This window comes from Phasianus colchicus, chromosome 6 (genome assembly GCF_987193195.1).
Source record: "Phasianus colchicus chromosome 6, bPhaCol1.hap1.1, whole genome shotgun sequence".
Taxonomy (NCBI): domain Eukaryota; kingdom Metazoa; phylum Chordata; class Aves; order Galliformes; family Phasianidae; genus Phasianus; species Phasianus colchicus.
In genome coordinates this window covers 14,629,813-14,653,441 of record NC_143441.1, presented here as the reverse complement: position 1 = coordinate 14,653,441, position 23,629 = coordinate 14,629,813, and the positions used below count along the sequence as shown (strand labels likewise).

Below are 23,629 nucleotides of genomic sequence, written 5' to 3'. Positions count from 1 at the left end.
TTTTTTTTTTTTTCTTCCAGTGCCAATGAATGATGTCTTAATAGTAGAAAACATGGCATTTTTCCTCCTGTGTTTTGAAAATCAGGATGTGCCTGGCATCACTGTTTGTGACAGGCTACAGTAAAGCTCATCTTGCCCTGCAAAGGGTTTCAGATCCCTAAGCTGTCTTCCAAATAATGCATCTTAGCAGTGCTGTGAAATTTTCTTCATTAATGTCTGCAAACAACAGTTGTATTTTATTTTTAAAGACATCTGAATTCTTGCAAATACGGAATAATTGGTAGTTGAAGATTTAATGATGGCCCAGAAGAAGGACTGAAGTGTTCTGCATGAAATCACAGTTATTAATTTGTGCATGAATTTTGTTTTCTATACTTAATTTTGCAACTGTAAAATATTTTGCTAATTAATTATTAACACTGGTTATTTGTCATGGCAGAACTGTAAGGGAAAAGCATGGCTTTCTTTCAAAGCAAAAATATACGTCAGAGTTATTATTTAAGTACAATATACAATAATGTAATTTTCAAAACATCTTAAATAGCTTCAATATTCAAGCATATAGATGTAATATGGATGCAGCATATAGCAGCAACTCAGAATAAACAGTATTTAGCACCAAAACTGCAACTAAGAGCCAAATGTCTTGCGTGAAATGAACCTGGGGAAAAAAAAAAAACACACAAAATGCTGTAAAATGCCAGGCTTTTATTGAGGATGCCACTTCAGTAAGTGGAATTTTATTTTGTCCTGGGTATCAAGAGTGTGACAAATCTGTAGCCTTATTATAAGCACTGCAAATAGGATTTGGGCTTGTACCTACTGAAGGCAATGAAAAAGCTGCCTTTGATTTCTGCAAGTGTTGTATCAAGACATTTAATTTCATTTACATGCAAAGAAAATAATAATAATTATATTTTGACAAGGAAAGGAAAACAGCTATGGGAAACACTTTGTTTGAACTATCTAAGTGATATACTTCTTACAGATCTGGAAGTTCAAGTTCTTCATATACTCAGAAATTTAGTGTCGGTTCAAATTTCATTTACTTTAACTCCTGTTGAAGCTAGCTTAATTTCTCAAGTACCAAAAACAATTACAGTAAGTCTCCAGAGACTGTACCCTTTCATATGATACTATTTTTCGAGAAGTGAATGTGCATATAATGCTAAACAATATGAAGGAAGATTAGTTTGATAGGAAATATGACTCTGTTTGTTGGTAAATATCTGTATTGTATTGTAAATATTTTTCTAACCTGAATCTAAGACATCTGCGTCATTTTAGTGAAGATGCCTTTCTGTGCTTTAACAGCAGAATTTTTTAGGGGCACTGGAAAGAAAAGCTAGCATTTTAAAAGCAAAGAGATGTTTTGACTTTTGCTATTTCTACACACATTTTGAGAGGTTTATTTGCAATGTTATACACTTTAAGTTGTTGAAATATTACAAGAAGTAAAGTTTACTATAAGTAGCAAGTTTTCCATATTCTTTGAAAAAAGCATCAATGGATCACAGCTGCTCCACAGTGGTATTACAGCTTCTGATTTGAACTAAGTGGTGCTTGCACCTTCTCCTTAAGAGCAGGATTTCTGAATGTGATCTGTCAGTTTAGTTTAAATTAAATGCAACCATACTCTGCAGCAGCCCATTAGGTTCTTTCCTTCTATCACAAAGCTGTTATGTCCATCGGAATATCACAATATCCAACAAATCCAAGTGCCAGGTCTTGCACCTGGGTTGTTGCAACCCCTACAACCAGTACAAGTTGAGCACAACTCTGCTGAAAAGGTGCTGGTGGATGGCAAGCTGACATGAGCCAGCAATGTGCCTTTGCAGCCCAGAAAGTCAAACGTATCCTGGGCTGCATCAAAAGAAGTGTGGCCAGCAGGGGGAAGGAGGTGATCCTGCCCCTCTATTCTGTGCTGGTGAGGCCTCACCTGGAGTACTGCATCCAGATGTGGACTCCTCAGTACAAGAAAGACATGGATCTGTTGGAGTGCATCCAGAGCTGATCCAAGGGATCACAGAAATGATCCAAGGGATGGAAACTTCTCCTGTGAAGACAGGCTGAGACAGCTGGGGCTCTCTGTTCAGCCTGGAGGAGAGACTGTTCTGAGGAGACCTGAGAGCAACCTTTCAGTATCTAAAGGGGGACTGTAAGAAAGAAGGGAACAAGCTCTTTAGCATAGTCTGTTGTGACAGGGCAAGGGGAAATGGTTTAAATCTAAAAGAAGGGAGATTTAGACTGGATATAAGGAAGAAGTTTTTTTTAGAGTAATGCTGTTGAGGCACTGGAATAGCTTCCTCAGAGATGTGGTGGATGCCTTATCCCTGGAAACATTCAAGGTCAGGCTGGAGTTAGCTCTGAGCCACCTGATCTAGCTGTAGGTGTCCCTGTTCATTGCAGAGGAGTTGGATTAGGTGACCTTTACGCATCTCTTCCAACTCAAAGAATTCTGTGATTTTATGAGAATGTTAAGGTCTTAGATCTTGTCTAAAATTAGAATGTTGTTCATAGCCATTTGTTGGTTTGTTTTTTTTTTCTTCTGAAAAATGCATTTTTAGTGGACATGGTGGGATGGTGACCAATAAATCTATTTCTGATTCAAAACATTATATTCTTTCTTAGCACTAAATCTCTAAACGTGAAGATATTCTTGAATATGAATGCATTCTTTAGGCTTTTAATCAGCTTGCGTTGTCTGGAAAGTTTATGCTACAATATTCTTTACTTTCTGCTTAAAACTGTGTACCTAACTCTGTTGTTAAGAACAGAAACATATGACTGTTTCAGAACTGCTAGGCAGTTCTGAGCCTTACAGAATTCAGCAGTAAGATCCCTAGGAGAGCTTCTGTAAGTCCAGTGCTATTACAGATGTACAGCCAAAAGACTTAAGACAGACACCTCTTTTTCTTTGAAACTCTTGGACAAGTTGCTATTTTAAATTCCTGTGGTAACTTATATTATAGTCTGCAAAGGAATGATTTTTTGTAAACTTGAAAGCCAGACTGAAAGAAGTGGAGAAGACAGAGGTTAAACTCTAACTTTCTTGGGCAAAAGTAAGGTCTTGTTAATCTAGTACGCTGTAGGCTCCCTGCAACCACCATCCTCCGAGCAATGAGATGGTCAGTGAAAAGAGAAAGTAGTTTGAATTGGATGAATGTAGTTATTTCAGACCTGTATGAATAAAAAGAGAGTTTAGTCTTAAGCTCTCTGTCCCTCCCCAATTTCTTTTTCTCTTTAAATTAACAAGCAGAAGAAACTACAATAAACAAGCTCCATCTCTGGTAATGGAGAGAACTTTTCTGAGTGAGCTTCCCTTCTGTGTGCAATTGGATGTCTTAGGTATATGGGGGAGGGCATTGTAGGAAAAACATCTTTGCAAGAAACCCAGTAGCAATTCCTTTTGTATTTTAGACTTCCATAATGTTGTTTTTTTCCCCACCCAGAAATCCATAATTTTTCCTAATAGAGTCTACTTTTAAGCAAAATAAACCCAGTTAGCTATTTATGTATTGATTCACAAGAATGAAAGCCTCAGAGTTTCTTATCTATATCCAATTACTTCTGGTCAAAACAAAAACAAAACTCCCAAGATAAAGGCATATACTGTTACCTAAATGCTTAGAAATGCAGGCAAACTCCATTGGTTTAACTAAGCAAGGAAAAACTCTGTGAAGAGGTTGCTCAGGTTGAAATCCCAAGTTTCACGTTTATTTAAAACACACAGGTAATGACTGGAAAGAAGCAAAAGAAGTGTTTAGTAGGTGTCTGTGACCTACTGTCATAATTGGATGGAGAAGGGCAGCTACCTGCAGTACCAAGCTGGATGAGGAACTTGGCCTGTCTGGTCTGATAACCATTTTGTGTTACAAGACAAGCCATGGCCAGCTTGAAAGCTAGTTTGAAGGAGAGAATACAAGAACTTCTCCCTGGTGCTTTTGTTTTCTTTAACAACATGAAAAAGGTGAAAAGTTTCAGTGGCCTGGCCAATCTGGCCTCCCAGGACATCCTGTCTTCTACTCCATGGCTGTTTGTGGTACCAGTCCCCAAGCAAGCTTTCTGCTTTGGTTTGTCTCCTTCCCAGGAGGAGGGTGAATGCTGCTTGATTCCTCCATCCTGAGTCTGCTCCCAGCTGAATCTCATTTTTCTCTTAATTCTAGTAATACACTTGCTTTCCTCTGCACCCCTAAATTCCTGGAGGCACAAGCAGAAATGGCCTTGCTCTCTTGTGTGCTGTGAGAAGCAAATTCCTATCAGTTTCAGATCGGTGTGGGTGAAAGGAAAGTTTCTCGCATCTTGCAGGAGCTATCACTTACGACTCAAGTGCTTCCTCCAGAAAGGATTTTAGCAGTAGTTATCAAATAGCAGGAACAAGTGGTCATCCTTGTCTGCAGTGTAAGTGCTGATCGACTGCTTGCCTGAAAGCTCTTGAAATGATCTATTTGTACTGAAGCTCTGATATACATTAAGGAGTTCATTCTGCGTTGTTTGCATCTTTCCAGAGCTTGCTGAGTAGGTGGAAAATCTGGGGTGCAATGGAATGGGATTCTTGAAAGACTATATGTAGTGATACTTCCTTAATACCCTCTCTCATCTTCTAGCAGTATGTGACTTTCAGAACCACAAATGTGCCTTTGTGATTACTTTTATTTTTGGACAGGTCTACCAGAGGTTGTCTAATAGCTTTCTGTAAAGATACACTCTGTGAGCCATTGGCACATTCTGTGGTCAATGAGTTCCACATGTAAGTTTCACCTTCTGGTGAAGTATCTTCCCCTATATTTTTTAAACTGTTCGTCTTGTAATTTACTTGTTAGACCTTATATATTATGAAGAACAATGAAGACAACTAGTCCTCATTTCACTGCACAGGCACTTTAATGAGCTTAAGTCCTTGTCTGTGCAGTTGCTCCTTATATGGAAGATCTCTCGAACACTTGACCACCTGGTCTTAAATGAACATTGTTAAATTGAAAAAATGTTGAAAGCATCATTGGATACAGGATTAAGAGGATTTATTAAAATAAATAAATAAAAAAGGATGAAACCAAACGAAAGCACATTTAAATAATGCTTAGGGAGGAACGTAATGAAAAGCAATGCATTGTCTGTCTGGAAATCTTTTGGAGAAAAATTATGTTTCAGATGTTCACTAGACACATTCTTGAGGTAGTTTTCTCAGATTCATAGCATCTATTCTCTTGGATACTGTGTTGCAGTAGATTATTCTTAATGATTCAGTCATTATATCAAAAGGTTGGTGGTAAGGGATTGCAATGAACAGAACTCCACAATTATCTTTTTTCTGACTAGAATTTTTCTTTCAAAATCTTGGAAAGAATACCTCTGTGCACTGTAACTTGGGAGGAAATTAAATAGTGATCATGTTTTCTCATGAAGTGCGAGCTATAGCTAGTATCAGGTTAATGATACCACTCTTGAAGCAGAGGTGCAGGCTGTTGGATTGTGTAGTGGTTTCCATTTACATATAAGAAAGCAAGAAGCTGTCTCCTGCAATACAGTTTATTGTTATTTCTGTGGGCAGTGTTACTGAGGAATATATTTTTGGTACTTTCACTTGGAGGAAACCATAGCTAAATGAAAAACCATCACCTTTGGAGATGAGGCATAACTTGGTACTGCTCTCTATATGTGCAAGAAAGAAACATGTTTACATTTATAGGAGCAAAATATGTTCCTGATTTCATGCAGCACACAAGCTAACGTTCTTCATCAGGACTGATGTTCTGGTTACTGTGAAATAATTACATGAAATATTTAGGAAAATAGTGTCTAAATTAATTCCAATGACTTTATTGTGAAAGATCTCAGAGTTTATAGTGTTGATTAAATTGGCTGCATATGGCTAATTGCCTGTAATGGTATTTGTTGTTGTGGCACCTCTCAGTACTCAGATGGCTGTATTTGCAAACTCAAAGGTGGCGTGCGTGTAACTACGTGTTGGAGGATACTTCTGGACTGAACAGGATTGCTTCTATGAGTGAAATCTCTAGTGTAACTAAGAATTTGCAGGATCACAGTATGCAGCAAATAACTTTGTGAAATCCGTAATAAAAGCGGGGCAACCACAAATGTCTGTCTTTGCTGGCAAGAAATCTTAACTTTGAGGTGACTTGGATGAAACAACATATCAATTCATTAGGAGTGGCTGAACTGAAATGGAGGCTGGGTGTTAGTTTTTGTTGGCGGAAGTTTAGGTAGGGGTTGTGTTTTATTTGAGGTTGTTGTGGGTTAGCCACTGATTTTTGTTGGATTCTTTTTCCATATATCTGTCAGAAGCCCTTTGCTGTACAAGATAGGCATGTTTTTGCATGTTTTTCATGTAGTCAATTTTAAATCTAAATAAATCAAATAAATGAAGATGCACTGCACAAGCCAAGTTTCCTGTTGGGTAAACTGGCCCACTGAGCAACCATAAATCATAGTGGCAGAGAATTTGACTGCGCTTGCTTAAGATGTGTGCCCTAACGTCTTTGAGGCCAAAGTCAACTCCAGGTATTACTGTGAAGAATTATAAAACTAAGTGGAACATAAGTGAGTATAAAGGCCTCAATTCTGAAAACACCTGAGGTTAGAAAAGCATGTGATCTCACAGTTAACATTAAACCTGTTATGTAAGCTCTTGAAGTGGTGCCAGCTACGGCAAAATAGACCTACAGCTACCTGTCCGTTTGCCCATGGTGGTAGGTGTGCATTGGATTGCGTCTGCTCTCAGAGCACAAATTTCTGCCTGTCTATAGAGCTGGGGGGAAAAAAAAAAAAAGTCTCCTGAAAGATGGCTGCACAAACTGTTAATGTTTTTAGGTCAGTTTGCCTGCCTTCAGAGTGGTTTCAGTTGAAGGAGAGGAAAGCAAAGCATTTTTCTGCCTAAAATGAAAGTCAAATGGAGATAAATGTTTTTTCTGGTTCTTAGAGAAAGAAAAAACAGTGACACTAGAAAGTGGCAGTTTGGTCAGTCACAAAAACAAGATAAAGAGAGATGATGGCCTTTATCTAAAGTACTTTATCTAAGTACTAATGAGTTACCTCTAATGTGGAGACTTCAGCTGAGAACTTTGTCTTTCAGATGCAAAATTGCCTCAAATCTTTATGGGTCCCAATGTATTTAGGCATCATTTATGTAGGCTGTCCCCAGTCTTTCCTGTTGGTGCCGCTCCCCTTTGATGATATTTAAATGTTCACTGGATCCCTGTCTGAAACTCAAAGATCCCATTTTCTCCTTGAGTGCTGGTTCTATTCTCTCTTTGGTTATCTGTACTTTCTTATCTTTTTCCTATTTTTTTTTATTTTTTTGTCTTTTTTTTTTTCTTTCTTCATTTTTTTCTTTCATTTTCTTTTTTTTTTTTTTAAATTTCTTTCTATTTTTTAATATTTTTACTTTTATTTTTATTCCAATTTTCTGCATATATTTACGGAATTGTATGTCAGAGAGTATACAGCACTTGGACTTTTTTTCACTTCTGTATAGTAGTAGACATGGGTCCTGAGCCAGAGAAGATAATTTGGCAGGGTTTCCATATCCCAGTTTCTGGAATTTAGATAGAAGCTACTAATGCCAAATTTATATTGCTGTTAATAAACATTAATCAAATAAAAATTGGTCTACTGCACTTTGGTGGTTCACAGTCAATGTCCTGTTGATTTCACCCATGTAAAAGAATGTATCTAGTGTTTTGTTTTGCCTTTTGAAGGTGCAATTTTGTTGTTGTCTTTTATAATAATATGTTCTTCATTAATAGTGGAAGTTGCGTATCATGGAGTTTTCCAAGTGAAAATTTGATCTATCAGAGTAGCTGTAACTGTTAAAAAAAAATAAAATAAAATAAAATTTGGGCAAGGGACATTTTGGAGAAAGGTCTCTTCGGTGAAACAGTGACCAAGACAAGACAGTAACTAGAGGAATAAAATTACTGTCCTCGTTCTCTTGAAGTGTTGCATTCAACTATAAATGGCCTTCTGTGGTCATTCACTTGGGATTAGTGACTGTGACCATTAAATCTGCATTTTTAGTTTAAATCTCTGTAAGGTGAAGACACATAGCTGTTTTATGGTTTAATTGCTTAATGTAACAAGTTGTATGTGCCCTAATTCAAGTTTTGGTGCAGTGCTGTGCTGCCTGTGGAAGGTTTGATATATTGAGATAAATTTTAGCATTCATCTCAGACCTGGGAGATGGATATAAATCTCAAAAGTTTCTGTTTATCTAAAACAGAAGTTCAGAGTGTATATATATATACATATGCATGCAAATAAATGATGAGATACCTCCCGCATTGTTGTTGGATCTAGTCCATCTGTATTACAACAAATTTTCCTTGGCAGCTAAAAATGAAAAAATATTTTTAAGCAAGCCTAACTAACATAACCAAAAAAGCATTGTCAGCAGTGCTGATGCCCTACAATTTACTCTGTATCAGACACTTATGTTATCAATACAGTGCAGTGGTCAGAGGTAAACAGGCTATGGCAGAGGATAAGTGCTTTCCAAATGATCTCTAAAGGTGTTTGTTGAACTGCAGTGGGAGAAGGAAGTCTCCAGGAGTATCAGGCATACACTCATCCAACAAGGAGATCTACTGTTCTTGAAATGTATGTTGGATATATGATATGTGTTATATAAAAATACAATAACATGTATTTCTGTGTTTTTTGTTTTCTCTTTAGGTATGGGAAAATTGTATCAACAAAGGCAATTCTTGACAAAAACACAAATCAGTGCAAAGGTATGTGCAAAAAGTCTGCCTTGCGAGTTCATTATTTGAGTGACTGACTGGTGGCTTGGCTGCCAAGGCTATAGCTACAACACTGCAATCAACATAATGTAAAGTGTCTTGTAAACATATTTAATAATGCCAATATTTTGAGTTGTGTTTCCAGTGTCATTACTCATTAATTTTTTTCATTAACAAACAAAATGAAAATCACAAGTCAGAACAAGTATCAAATTGCTTCAGCAGAAAAGTAAATTACATTCTAACTACATAGTGCCATCTGATTTGAATGATACCATTAGTGATTCAAATTGATTTCTGATGTAAAAATGAGAAACCTATGGGAAAAATTTCCCAAGCAAAACCTGGTTTAATTTTTCTGTTTCTGTAGAGTCTTGGTCTACACTACCAAAAGTAGAAATTATTTGTGACACAAATATATCTACCAGTTGCAATACCAAGATATGAAAATAATTTTCCAGTTTTACATTTTTATTTCTTTCTTATTTTTTTTGCTAATATCTTAAACTTTTAAGTGAAATATAACACGTTTGGTATACATGTGTACGTATAGCCAAATCTGCATAGTTAAATATTGGCGAACATGTAGAATTATCTTAGGGAGGGAATTGTTATTCATTTACCAGTCTGAAAAGCAATCAGTTGTATGGTGGGGACCTTTGCTTTAAAACGTCTGTAACATTATGCAGTGATATACAGAATCCTTTTGGAGTAATAGAATCTACTGAAGTAGATTCTTCTGATAAGACAAATGTTGTGGGCCGTATATCTGTGTGAGTTAGTATGAACACTGTGTACAGAAATATCTCACTGGTGACAAGATGAAGTCTGAAGAGAAGCATCAGGGAAAGACATTTGGGCAAACTGTGAGAAAGTGCAAAATCCTGCCAGATGTACCAAGGGCATACTTGATGTTTGTAGAAGTGTAGAAGTTTATCGGATGCCTGCCAGCAGCAGCATTCACTAGCTGAAAGAAAAGTAGGTTGGAAAATTACCATTGTTAGTTTTAGAAAACTCCACCAGTCCGATAGGTTATGAGGCATCATCAGAAACAGCACTGCCATACATTTGTTTTTGTCTGGACTTGCTTTTCCTTTCCTTGATACCTGTGAAAACAGATTTTTTATAACACCGCTGTCTGTATAACTTTGAAAAACACAGTGAGAAACAGCTTTGGTTATTGGTTTTGTTAGTTGCTTTGTTTTATTTTATTTTATGGAGGAATACTCCCATGGGAGGTATGGACTAGGCCAAGTGCAGGAAGCTGGCATGGGGGGCCACAGAAGCAAGTGCTGCAGTTTCTGAGCCAGGAGGAGATGGATGTACCAGCTGCTGGCTGGGTTTTGGAGAAAGAGTGTGGCATGGGGACCATGAGAGAGAGGAGGACTAGCAGCAAATGAAAGGACTAGGACCTACAAAAGGGGCTAAGCAGTTCAAAGGGCTCTGAGCTGGTTTGACAAGGAGGAAGTGTGCTGCTCTGAACTGTAACGTGGTAGGATAGGAGGGGGCTTTGGATTAGGAGTGGTTGGGGATGTGATCCTGGAGCAAGAAGAAGCTGGGGCTTAGCACAAGGGGAGCTGCAGGACCTGGGTTGCTGATGTGAAAGATAAGACATAGGAGGTCTGCAGTTGGGTAGGTTGGTAGACTTTACTCTGTGGCCAGGAACATTTAGGTTGTATTACCTCCTTCTTATCACAACGCAAGTTTGAGGTGTTCTCTGTTCTCCTGTGAGTCAACTCTATCATTTTTTTCATCTTTTCCTGGAATCATGCAGTCACCAACCACCAGACCAGGCTGCCCAGAGCCACATCCAGCCTGGCCTTGAATGCCTTTATGCATAGGGCATCCACAACCTCCTTGGGCAGCCCATTCCAGTGCATCACCATCCTTTGTGTGGAAAACTTCCTTCTAATATCCAACCTAAACCTCCCCCGTCTTAGTTTAAAACCATTCCGCTTTGTCTTTTCTATCTACCCTTGTAAGCATTCTCCCTCCTGTTTGTGTTCCTTTCAAATATTGGAAGACTACAATGAGGTCTCCCCAGAGCCTTCTTTTCTCCAAGTTAAACAAGTCCAGTTTCCTCAACCTCTCCTATGATCATCTTAGTGGCCCTCCTCTGGACCCGCTCCAAGGGTTCCATGTCGTCCTTGCGCTACGGGCCCTAGGCCTGGACACAGTACTCCAGATGCCTTGCAAGATGCCAAGTAGAGGGAGACAATCACCTCCCTCTCCCTGCTGGCCACTGCTCTTGTAATGCAGCCCAGAACACAGTTGGCCTTCCAGTTTGCAAGTGCACACTGCTTGCTCATGTCCAGCTTCTCATCTGCCAGGCTTTTGTCTTAAAGTTGTCCGTTTGAAATGGAAACACAAAGCAAGCATATGGAATTGGATTTGAACTGGTCTGTAAATATGTTAAATAGTTAAATTAAGTCTACGGAAGGGAGAAATTATTTGCCTCTGCTGATCTTGATTGGGACCACTGTGATCTTACCATAGATGCTTCAGCCAGGAGCCTAAAGATTAATGGAGTGAATCTTGTAGAAACAGGCTGAATGATTGTCCTTCTTGTCCTTCATGCCTTCTCTTACCACAATAGATGTTTGATTGTAACCACTCCCACAAACATATTATCACGTGATCCTTGCTTCTTTCAATTCCCATTGCCTGAAGTATAGAAGAAAAGGCATGGATCTCCTCACAAAACACGAAAGTGTGAAGTGAAAAGATTGTGAAGAATATGAATGGTAAAACTTTGAGAAAGACACACACCTTGGTTTGGCATTTTTAATATTGTAGTCTGTTTTGATATTATTGTAGTTGGAGCCATACAACAGTGAGTTAGAATTCTGTGAAAGTTTGCTTTTATGCTGTGTTATTACACTGTAGGGCAGAGAGATATATTTATTTGTATTTGCAAAGATGGATCTTTATGACATAAGTGGTGCCATTAAAAGATCATAAACATAATTGGATTTATTAACAGAATGCTTCATGGCATAAAAAGAATAGAAGTTTTGCTTCTTTAAAAGCTGGCTACAATTTCCTTCCTCTTCAGTGAGATAACTGGGGAAAAAAAAAATAGCCTGACAGGCATCACAGTGAAGGGATGTGAGGAAGTCATCAGGTCCATCATTCCTCTGCCCCAGGCCAGGACCAGTGCTGCCCAAGCCAGGCTGCGGATGTTTGCCTCGCTCATGCCTGAAGGCTTCCAGTGGTGGAGGCACTGCAAGCTCTTCAGGCAAGCTGCAACATTGCTTGCTGTTCTCGCTGTAATAAAGTATTTCCTAATATCTAACCCAAATCTCTCTTTATGCAATTTGAGCCTATTTCTTCTTTTCTTGCTTCCCAGTGGATGCAGAACAGTTTATTCCTTCCTTCTTTGCAGCAAACATATATTTGAAGACTGCTATGTAACTATCTGATCTTTCTTTAGATTATACATTGGACCTCTCACTCCTTCCTTAGAGACAATCTGTTTCAAGTTTCTTATATTGCACTTCACCGGTCTTTCTAATTAGTTCACTTCTAACCAAGCCCTCAGAGCCGAGCACAGAATGTCAGTCAGCCTGAGTCTGGCCATTTTAAATAACATGGAGAGTTTATTTCATTTGTATTCTGTGTGATCGTGTGGCTCCCCTGTTTGCTTATTTATACATATAAAGAACTATGTATATTTAAGGTTTAAATGTACTTTTGACGGTGTTGTATGAGAACATATGCTGTATGAGGGTGTTGCTAAGAGATTCTCAGCAGCCCCTTGGTTCTGTTGTTCTCTTCTCAGGCGTTGCTGCCAGCCAGGCATTCCTTACTGTGTGTTCTTCTTTGTGCTGCTCATTATTCCCTCCTAAGGCTAGTACTTTCCATTTGTCTGCATTGAATTTTATCGTCTTTTTTTCCTGGCTGCTCCTTAATTTGTCAAGATTATTCTCAAGCCTTAAGTCCTTCAGAGTGCTTACAGCACTTACCTCTTTAGTATCCTCTTCACAGTTAATAAATGATTTCTATAATCCACTGGACAAGATAATTTGGAAAAGACAGAATAATAACAGACCTGGGAGAGACATCTGAGGAAACCTTCTCGGCATACCAGATAGTTAAACAGTGAGACACTGAGAACTTTATTTTTAAATTGGATGTGCCAATCAGTTTGGCACCTACGTCACAGCAGTTTTAGCTAGGTTGTATTTCTTCCATCTCCATGTTATGAGGGACAACCAAGTTTTGATTGAAATATACAGTATTTACCTCTCTGTGGGACTTAGTTACCTGTGTTTGGATGGAGATGCAGTGTGACATTTATTCTTTCTAATCAATGCTGTGTGATACTCATCACCTGGTGCCTTTGAGGCACTGTGAATTGGTTTATTTACTATTTGTTGAAAGATTTTTCCAGAAGTTGAATCTAAGTTGACGTATCTCTAATTCACCGGGACCTACACCCAGTCTTTTAAATCAAGCAAGCAAGCAAACAAACAGCAGGCATTTTGTTTGCTCCTTCCCAGTCTTTTGGTTATCACACATCTTTCCCAAAGTATGAGCAATCCTGTTAAATGATCCCATAATCATCCTCTGCTGTTTATGCAGTGAGGAAGGTTACCTTCATGTCAATGATAGAAGAAATTGTGTGATTGGAGATTTCAAAATCTATTTCAGCCTCATTCATGTTTTTTTCCAAGGTGTAGAGTAGACCTAAAAATATAAAATAGTGTATACAACTAAGAAATTGTTTCAATTACCATATGTATAAATGTGCAAATCAGTTAAAATAGACTTCTGGTTACCAAAAGTGTTAGATTTCCTCTTTGAAGAATGCAGAAGACACTCTGAAAAATGGACAGTACGTCACCCTTCAGTAACCCTTGCGATACCTGCTACATTACTGGCATGCTAAGGAATAGTGTCATCTGAGGATTTGCTCCTGGTATGAATTAAGCAGTCGGTCTGAAGAAATCGTATATGCTTCAAGGGAGTTAACAAGGGAATTCTTTTGACGTAACATTTCATTTAAATATTAGTCTTTGTTGGTGGCATAAATACTAAGTGAGACATACTAGAAGCAACCATCACTCTGTGAGAGAACAATATATAAAACAAAATAAGCGTAGTCATGACAAAGTAGCCAGAAATCAATGAACAAAGCAGGCAACAATCACATATGGAGAATAATGAAAAACAGACACATGATTCATTCAGATGTTCAAACACAAAAACCCTAATGAACAAGTTGGAGAGTTTTGGCTGCTTTTGCTTTTTCCCTCTCTCTCCCTCTTCCCCTTGCGCATTTCCCTTCTGGGCCTACTGTACTTGCTAATTTAAAAAGTAGGGGAAATTAAATAAAAGAAGCCATTCAAGGGAAGTGTTAATCTGAAACACGTAGGCTCTTCTCTTTCCAGCAGTCGCCCCTTGCCCTCTCCAGCCTGGCTCGACTTTGATAGACCTACGTGCTTGGAGCAGAGGGAATGAGTAATGGTTGTTTCACAGTACAGTTTCCATACCTCATTGCAATGGAATACAGAACAGTTAATCTGCCAAATACACAAGCCCATTTCTTAGAGTATGAATTACTGTCATCTGCATCTGCCCTTGCAGACACTTTAATTGCATGCATACAGATTTACTTCCTGGTTTAATCGGGAGCTCACATTATTCTGAGCATTTTGCTAGGACCTTAGTAGTTCAGTCTGGAAAAATGACTGAAAGTCTGAAGTCCCACCTGTGGGAATTCTTTTTTTTAAATAAATAAAAGCTATGAATCACAGTAATGTGTAGGAGACAAACACTTCAACTGCATATTCTTCATTTTATGTGCTTTTTTTTCAAACTGAACGTGACTTGATTTGTTGAATGGAAGTGTTAGTCTTAAGAGAAAAATGGGTCTAACATGAGGAGAACTATAGAGACTCTATTTATAATTTTAATATTTCATTACAACATTTTTTCTTGTCAATAAGCATTAGCAACGATCTGTTTACCTTTAAAGTTCAGAACCTAAAAATGTAGGTACACATTCATTAGGATTGCAGTGGGTTTATGGTCAAAATGTGCCATTAGGTTATCTGTGCTAACTCACCATAGACCCCATACAATTTTATTTCTCTAGTTGCTCCGCTGTTTTTAGACCAAGATTTAAACTTTGCCATGACTTGTTTTATAAGCGAACTGTTTGTGAACAAAAAGGGGATAACTGGAGGCTTATTGTAAGCGTTGGAGATAATTGGAATGGATTGATAAACTGCTGCTTCGTAACTCCCCAGAGGAATCTGTCCTGCCTTGTGTTTTAAGTCAGTGGTGCTGCTCAACTGCTTAAGTTTACCAGCATCCCTAAGTATTCTGATCATTTGGGGCTTAATGATGAGGTTTCTGCTCTAGTGTTCTGATAAACAGAACTTTGTAGCGTATAACTGATATACACTGGAATCTATGTTAGGCAATACATAATTTTAAATTTTAAGGTTATTTTTTTTTTCTTTTCAAATATCCTGTGAAGATTAAAGCTTATTTGTGATCACTTGAATGTATGCATTTTTCACTACACGTTTATTAATTTATGTTTTTCATTTTATACTTGCAGTGGCAGAATTTAATTGTGACTAGCAATGTGAAGCAAGTCAATGTGAGATCATAAGCTAGCAAAGAAAGAGCTAAACTGCATAGAAAACTGCTTAGCTAATTTTATTTATTGGAAATAAGCTCAAAATGCAATAACTGTGCTGTGTTATTTATGATCCTCAGAATTGCCAGTTTGAGAGGGAAAAAAATCCAGCCAAGTAGGTCTGTGCCTGATCACAGACTGTAAACTGTTCACACCAGGAGGGCATGCACAGCGTGCTTCAAGGGGAAATGGATCTCGTAGAAAGTAAATAATTTGTAAAACAGACTTATTTAATTTTGAAACTCTCGACTTGCGTAAAAATAAGTCAATCCTATTTTCGATGCCGGAATAAACAATAGATGTGGTGACTTTTTGTACGTTAATTTTGTTTGTTTGCATTTTTTTCTTTTTTTTTTTTTTTTGTTCCATTCCAAAGTTTTACGTAATAAGTGGCATAAGAGTTCAGAAGTTATTAGAAGTGTAGCAACGTGGAATATTTTAATTTGGTGGCTCAGAAGACAGTGAGGCATTTGAGAAGGTTGACTAGATGTTGAGCGTGGGCATGCACTTGACAAGTTTTATGTATGGCTCTGCCTGAAGCAGTCCGAGCTCCTTGAGTTCCAGATTTCTTAAATAGAGAGTATGAACTATACATACTGGTGCCAAATTTTGTTAGCAAACTAGCTGATAAATACAGAGAGTCTTCACTGGTGCCCTCAGGTCAGTCCTGCTGCTGAGGTTGCACTGAGTAGTATAGCATTAATGCCCACTAGCAGTAATGCAGAGCCCTCTTTCAATTTATCACTTGTTTTGGGGCACTGTTACTGAGAATATTTTGAAATTATGTTTCTTCCTTAAATGCTTAATTGTTTTGTTTTTTTTTTTATTTGTTTCGAAATGTTAACTAAAGAAAGCCAATTTGCCATGCTGAATATTTTGTTGAAGTCTTGATATACATTTAAGCATCATGAAACTGGCTGCTTAAAACTCTTAAATGTTTGGAGTTCCTCTTGTAGGTCTTTTTTGTTGTTTTAAATTTTGCTTCACTTCTTTGAGTAAAGCTGTGAGTTTACTGTTCACACAACAAGGAAGTGTTTTAAGTTCACAGCCTATCATGTCCAGTAGAAGTATGTTTGATCTGCAGGAACTGTAACGCTATTCTACAGATATGACTGATTTTAGTTACAAGGTTCTCGATGGAAAACAAAAGAGTGTATATTAAAAAATCTGTAAGGTGCCATCCCTTTTTAATTAACAGGTGAAGTTTCTGTATGTTCTGGTAACATAAAGAGGCAATGACGCTCAATAGGAGCGTATGATGCTATCAGATGAAGTACTTTCCTGGCACTTGTTCCATTGGCAAGTGGGTCCTTTATGTCCCTTGGCAAATACAGAAGTATTTTCACAAAACCTCATGTTAGAGGTAGCTATTCTCCCATTTGCATGCTTCTGAATGCTTTCCACATCTGCTGTAGTGAAACTGAAAAGGATTTGATGAATCGTGCTGAGCAATTCCCTGTAGCAGGAGCATGCCAACACTGGCTGCCTCCATGCCATCATGGGGACCTGAGATGTACTTGCTTCCACTTCTGGAAAATGTTGCTACTCCTCAGAAATCAGATCTGACTGCATAGATACTGTGCGCTATCTCAAGCAAGTCCTTTAAAAATCACTTATTGAGTTTAAAGCCAGGTCCTTTACAGATGAAACTCCTTTCTAATTAGTTCCCTAGACACTGTCATAAACAGCTCCTTTGCAATTAAGGAAAATATTTCCTGGGTCATTATCTTTTCATAAATGAACTCATAGCCTAGCAAATATTTTCTGTAAAAAGACCCAAGATGCTTAAGTATTCTGTGACGTATCTAATCTGTGATTATTCTTAATTTACTGCTTCCAAAATTTGCAGACCCATATCACTAGCAAATAATTGGTTTAATTTTTTTTTTTTCCATCTAGAGAAATAAAAAAGTAAAATTTCAATTTATACACAGTGATTAATGTTTTGAGCCATTGGTCTGTAGAAGACTTTGCCAATAGCTTGGCATGTGTTTGAAGTGCATTTTGGGACTGGGTAATGTTAGCAGGCTCTTAGTGGTCTCAGCAGACTTGGAAATATCTATTTCATATCACATAACTGAATAGAAGAGAAATGTTGTGTCTTGAAACAGCGGCTTGTAATCAGCTCTGTTGAAACCTTACTTGTAATGCACTGGCTTTTTAAACAGCCTTGCAGAATCACTTCTCTTAAACTTGAACTTCTGTATTTTATCTGATGCCATTATGCAGCAGCTCAAATCTCTGTAGTTGTGTTTGGCCACTGGTTTCTTGAAGGCTTTCCCAAAAGCAACAATATTCTGCTGAGAAGTTAGCTGCTCGAAAGTTGTAAGACAAAGAGGAGCTGAATGTTGGAAGCCCCTAGGCTGTCATAGAGGAGGACATTACCCTGCTCCTGACTTCTGCTGGAGCAGATTCCAGCACATGCTCTCAGAGTATGCTGCATATGCAAAACAAATGCTTACTTGTTATAGTAACAATTTGGTAATAAATCCCATCTACAGACTCTTATTGAATACGGCTACTCAACAGGAACCATTCTGAATCAGATCTGTTAATTATAGTGTGACTTAACTTTTGCATTATGCCAGCAATCAGAAAAGTCATCATTTTGCATTTTCCCCTATTAGTGCACTTCTCTGGCTGTTGTTTTGATTGGTGGAACTATTTTACCCAGATGAATTAAGTAAATGTTCTTTTTTGTGGTAGATAATATACTGTGAAAGTAAAACACTAATAGACCGTGCCATCATTTTTATTAAATCTTCTTTTCTGGGCGTTTGGGGGTTGCTGAAATAGGAATATATGTGCAGCACAGGGGAAAAATCATAACCTCTCACAGTAAAGATGAGGCTCAACACTGCACGAGATCCTATTCAAGCTAGTTCTGGAGTCAGAACAGGAGGGCATTTTGAGTAATTGCTCCATCTATTTAGGTTATGTCAGGCATATAGAGATACGGCTTTAAGTGCTCATCTATGGAGCATTATACAGTTGTTTTTTACATAAATCAATTAAGAAGCAACCTTGTCTTGTGGACTTCTCAGCCTTTAACTTAGGAAACCACCATTAATTTGGGGTAGTACAGGTAAACAAACACCCCATTGAATTTAGCTAATGACATTTAAAAAAAATGCTGAATTAAAAAAAAAAAAAAAAAGACAAAGAAAATCCCAAACCAGTCTTTCTAATCTTAATGTTTAGTGATTTTGTTTTAAAATATATATATTTTTTTCTAAGTCCGGAATGTTTTGTGAAGACTTAAATTTATACATGAGAAAAGGAGGAGTCCACATTAGGGCTGGTAGAAACAACCCTACTTGATGACTTAATTCTTGTCTGACAGGGTCTTCCTTAACACCAATGGTGGGCTGATGTTTTCTTCCATTAGATGGCACTGGTGTGATTTATGGTTTCCCCAGACCCCTCAAATTATAAGTTTGATTAAAAAATTAAAAATTATTCAGTTTTTCTCTTTAAAAATAAAAACATATGTTCATTTGATTGATAAATATCCAAGTGGCCTAGCTTTCTTTTTGTTTTGTTTAGTTTTGTTTACAGAGTTTTCATAAGTTATTGGCCAGTTTCAAGCAAATGTGACAGAGGTGTGGGATTTCAAATACAACAGTTAATGAATTTTTTCAGGTAATGGGCAGCTACGTAGAGTGGAGACTCAATGCTCCTATGGGAGGAAGTGCAGGGTGAGTTTACTTCTTATCCACTTAATTTAACCACAGAAAACTTCTGCTTCCTCATCTATGGTTGAGCAAGAACTTTCACTGTTCTTGCCTAACAAACAATTTGGAAGGGAGCTATGGATGTTTGAGGGGAGGAAGAAATATTTGGGATTGGAAATTTGAGTAACTGGAGCAAGTTATAGTGTCACAGTTGGGTTTGGGACATGTGAAGAGGAGTGAAATGCAGGGCTCAGAAAATATAAGAACATAGGCTATAACTTCTCACAGAATATTCTGTAATATTCTGAATAAAAGAGAAATAACTAGATTTTTTTTAAATTTCATTTTATTTTTTGAATATGATCCCTATTAAGATTATTCAAACCTATGCCCTTGTTGCTTGCATTATTAGTCATGGTGTTGTTGTTTATTAACTTATTAAATATGGAACAGTAAACACTATTTATTTTTAAATGATTTAAAATGGACTTGTTGCCCTTCAGTTTTTTATTAATTGAATATTTTTGCTAAGCTGTCTGTTTTCAGAGCAAAGGTTGCAGCTAGGAGATGGGGGTCACTGGGACCTCCATTTAAATGCATGTTATCTCGGTGTTAATTGCCTGCATATTTAGACAAACAAAGATGTCATTCTGCTGAAAGTAAAGGTTTCTGTGGTCAACCTTTAATTGTGAAACAGCAAGAAAAAGTCTGAGTGACCTGGTTTGCCTGAGGTAACCTGGTTACTCTTATCTGTCAGTTCAGCTCACAGTAAATTGCATGGTAAATTCTACATAATTGATGAAGTGTATCTTTCAAAATGCCTCCAAACTAATGAAAAATGATCATTCAGAATTTAAGAGTTTAATTGTTGTATATTTCTTGCACGTAATCCTAGTAGTTATTTCCTTTTTAATAAAAATAGATTTTTTATTGCTAATTATTGGAGAAGAAAAGTTAGTTATTAAAGAAAAAAATCATGAAACAGATATTAAATATGCTTTGGATTTTGGAGACAGATACATATTTATCAGGATGGGTGAGCTAGAGTCCTTACATCAGAAAGAATTGTTAAAATAGCTGCACTTAAAGCAGAAGGTGTATGCTTGCAACAAGTTATTCTAAGATTTCTGGAATTAAGTCTCTGTTTTACAGCTCTTTGTTGTGCTTTCCCTAGTGCCTAATTATGAGATTGAGGTTTTGGAACTTAAAATATTTGAGGGCTGACAGAGGAAGATCTGTAGACGTTTCTGCAGTTCTTTTTCTTACTTCTTCCTCCTTTTATAAAATTTTTTAGTATCAGTTGGCTTTTTTGAAAAAAAAAAAATAAGCAGTCAATATTAGTATGGATTACAAAGTGCATCATTTTAAAATATGAAACTGAAATTGTTTTCTTCCACGTGCATCATCTAAATTTATCTACATTGAATTTCTTCTGCTGTTTTATTATCCATCCACTTATTATAATCAGGTCCTTCTGCAGTTATTCGCAACTGCCTCACCCTATCTTCTCTCCTAAATAATCTTTTCACCTCACTCTTTAGCCTCTTCTCATCGTCTTTTAGAAAAGTAGTTCATGCAGTATGGGTCCCATCAGAGCTCCATGTGGAAGTCCCATTGGTGCTGTTCCTCCACTGTAAGAAAGACCTTGCTCTCTACCCTCTGTTTTTCTCTTCTAACCAATTGTTTATCCAAGAATTTTTCCTTTTTACTCCGTGACTGCATAGCTTCCTAAGAAACCTTTTGTTGGGGACTTGTCAAATGCCTTTCAGAGATCCAAGCAGACTATATTAGCCAGATCACCCTTATCCACAGGCTTGTTGACCTTTTCAAAGAACTCCAGTAGGTCTGTGAGGCAAAGCCACAAAAGCCAGGCTCTTTCCATGTATTGTATTTCCAGTGATTTGACTCTTTCTGTAATTTCTGACAATTTGATACCAGGCTTACAGACCTGTGGACACATGGATCTCACCTGGAATCTTTTAATAACAGTTTCAGCACATGTGCCACCTCCTTAGTCCTCAGTATAAGGTTGGTTTTAGAAAAGAGGCTTATTAACATGTGTAGTCAGTGATTGCACCAGCTATTTTTGAGCAGGCAGGGTGAATACCATCTGTTGTTGCAATTTGTTACTGTTCACTTTTGTCAATTTGTCCCATAACCTACCTCCTCTATGGTCATTTCAAATTAAGAGTTGCATCTGCTCTTCAGGGCTTCCTACGCAGCTGTTCTGTGAAATAGCACCTAAAAATGTGATTTTTGCTTTATATCCCATTTCGCTCAATCTGCATAGGGATAAATAAAGTCCCTATGAGCACTCTATTTCCTGCCTTTCCTGCCTTTCTGCATCTTTCTACGTCTCTGCATGTTGTTATTGGTGCTACCCTTGTGGAACACTCCGTAGTACAGGCTCAGTTCTCTAGTAATGCAAAGTTATCATTCCTCATGTTTATTGTCAGTCCTATCATTCTGTGTTACTTACAGCCAGGCTTTACCTGATCGTTTCCACCACTCTTATGGCCTACTCTGTGCCATGCGTGTTATGTCTTAGTAATCTGCTCATTAGTTCACTTTCACCATATTTCCTAATATCTGAGTGTTTTCACTCATAGAATGTATTCCAGTTCATCCAACTTATGTTAAGGCCCTCAGCCATCTAGGTAGCCACTAGTGTTCTGTTATACATCCCATGTTGGAGTTACTTTTCATTCCAATTTGACCACTTCCATTCTCCAGCTTGTTTTGTTTGCAGGACGAATAGATCTGGTTATCATCCTTTGATTGTCTCTGAGTTTACAAACTCTCCCATCTGTTTGTATGCTGAGTGAAATTACCATCCCTACAACCTGTTCCTTCCTTCTGGTTAGCTCCTGCTTCTAGTAATTTTTTTGCCAAAAGATTCCAAGTCAGCCACTATCAGTTGGGAAGATCCAGCCCAGCATCATATCTCATCTCATCACACCCACCTGAATGCTACTGTGAGCTGCTGGCTGCACTAATGGATTCATCACTTCTGAAACCTCTCCCTCAGCAAGATTTGACTTGGTTGCTTGGAAATGTCAGATGTCTCTGAATGTTTAGCTGCTGAATTTCTCCATCTCCCCAAGTTCCTCCCCATTTGCCACTTCAGCTCTCAGGAGCCAAAATGCCCCTCTGGAGACCTTATGTATCCATGCATGGAAGTCTCCAATGGGGAAGTCATAGAAGTGATAGTTGTCATAGGAAGATGGTTAATCCTTATTTTACTTAATTTCTTCTCTCTGTGTGTTTGATGGAGTAGTTCCTACAGCTGCTGTCTGTCTAGATTACCTGTTGAGTCTTTCCTCCTCTGAAAGCTGGTACCTGTTTGCTGTGCCCTCAGCCAAGCTGACTGGCTGCTTTGGGGTGTTTTTGGGGAAAACGGGAGCTGCAGTGGTTTCTGGGAACAGCTGAAATGCCAAAGAGCAGAATCTGGAGGAGTGAAGTCTTGCTGTGTTGTATTGCTTTCTTGCAACTTGCTTGTGTGTTTGCCAGTGTGAGGCCTAGGAAGCATGTGTAGATTCACACATTAAAGAAAATAAAATGACTCCAAAAACTTTTTTTTTTTTTTTTTTTTTAACTAGCCTTTGAAAGTTAGCTTCTGTGTTTTAGGAATGAGGAATAAGACGGAGGAATGGATATGAAGTGCTCCTCTATTATTTGAAGTGGAAGTTGAGACTATCACTCAGTCATCTCATATTAATAAGGCTCGTAAGAAAATGGGATTTTCAGATTATGATTTTAAAGCCCCGGGTACCCACTGTGTTTTAGGGAAGAGTGAAAGCACATGTTGCCTACAAGACTAAGTGAAACCAGAAATTTCATTTCAGCTTAGACAGTCTTTACTGATACTCCGCTCCTGGGTTTGGCATTCCTGGAAGGAAGAGAAGAAGAGGAATGAATGTAAAAGGGGAGAAACTTTCCAGTTAACATTTGGTTTGAATTTACGTATTACTTAAAAAAAAACAAAAACGTGTATCTTCACACACGGCTTTTATTTTATATGGTGCATCAGTGTCTGCATCCTCATTTTATTCTGATAAATAAAGATTTAAAGGGAGAAAACTTTACAGTACAAAAAATGTTTTGATTGTTATATATTTATTTCATGAATTAGATAGCACTTAAAACTCCTTAATAAGATGAAAAACTGCAATGAGATATGTTGCAGCTTATTTTGTCTCTAGTAGGCATCCACATGGGAAGCTGCAGATCTAGTCAGTGCTATTCAAGGGATTGTAAGAAAATCTCTGAGTTAGGGTGAAGAACATCTTTAGTTTTCATAGAATCATAAAATGATTTGGTTTGAAAGGGACCTTAATGACCTTCTCATTCCAACCCCCATCATGGGTGTGGACACCTTCCACTTGACCAGGATGTACAAAGCCCCATTCAACCTGACCTTAAACATCAGGGATGGGGAGTCTGCATCTTCTCTGAGCATCCTGTTTCAGTGATTCACCGCCCTCATAGGAAATATTTTTTTTCCAAGTATCTAATCAAAACCTATGCTTTGTTAGTTTAAAAAC

General features: G+C 37.8%; 1 protein-coding gene across 12 annotated transcripts in view; it reads left to right on the top strand.

Moving 5' to 3' along the window:
* RBMS3 (RNA binding motif single stranded interacting protein 3) overlaps positions 1–23,629 on the top strand; it is a 697,193-nt gene that overhangs the window by 368,700 nt on the left and 304,864 nt on the right. For all 12 annotated transcript variants that reach the window (XM_090142518.1, XM_090142517.1, XM_090142519.1 and 9 more), the window contains one exon: positions 8,692–8,750. In XM_090142518.1, the coding sequence (XP_089998644.1) occupies positions 8,692–8,750 (59 nt within the window). The remainder of the gene's footprint in view (positions 1–8,691; positions 8,751–23,629) is intronic.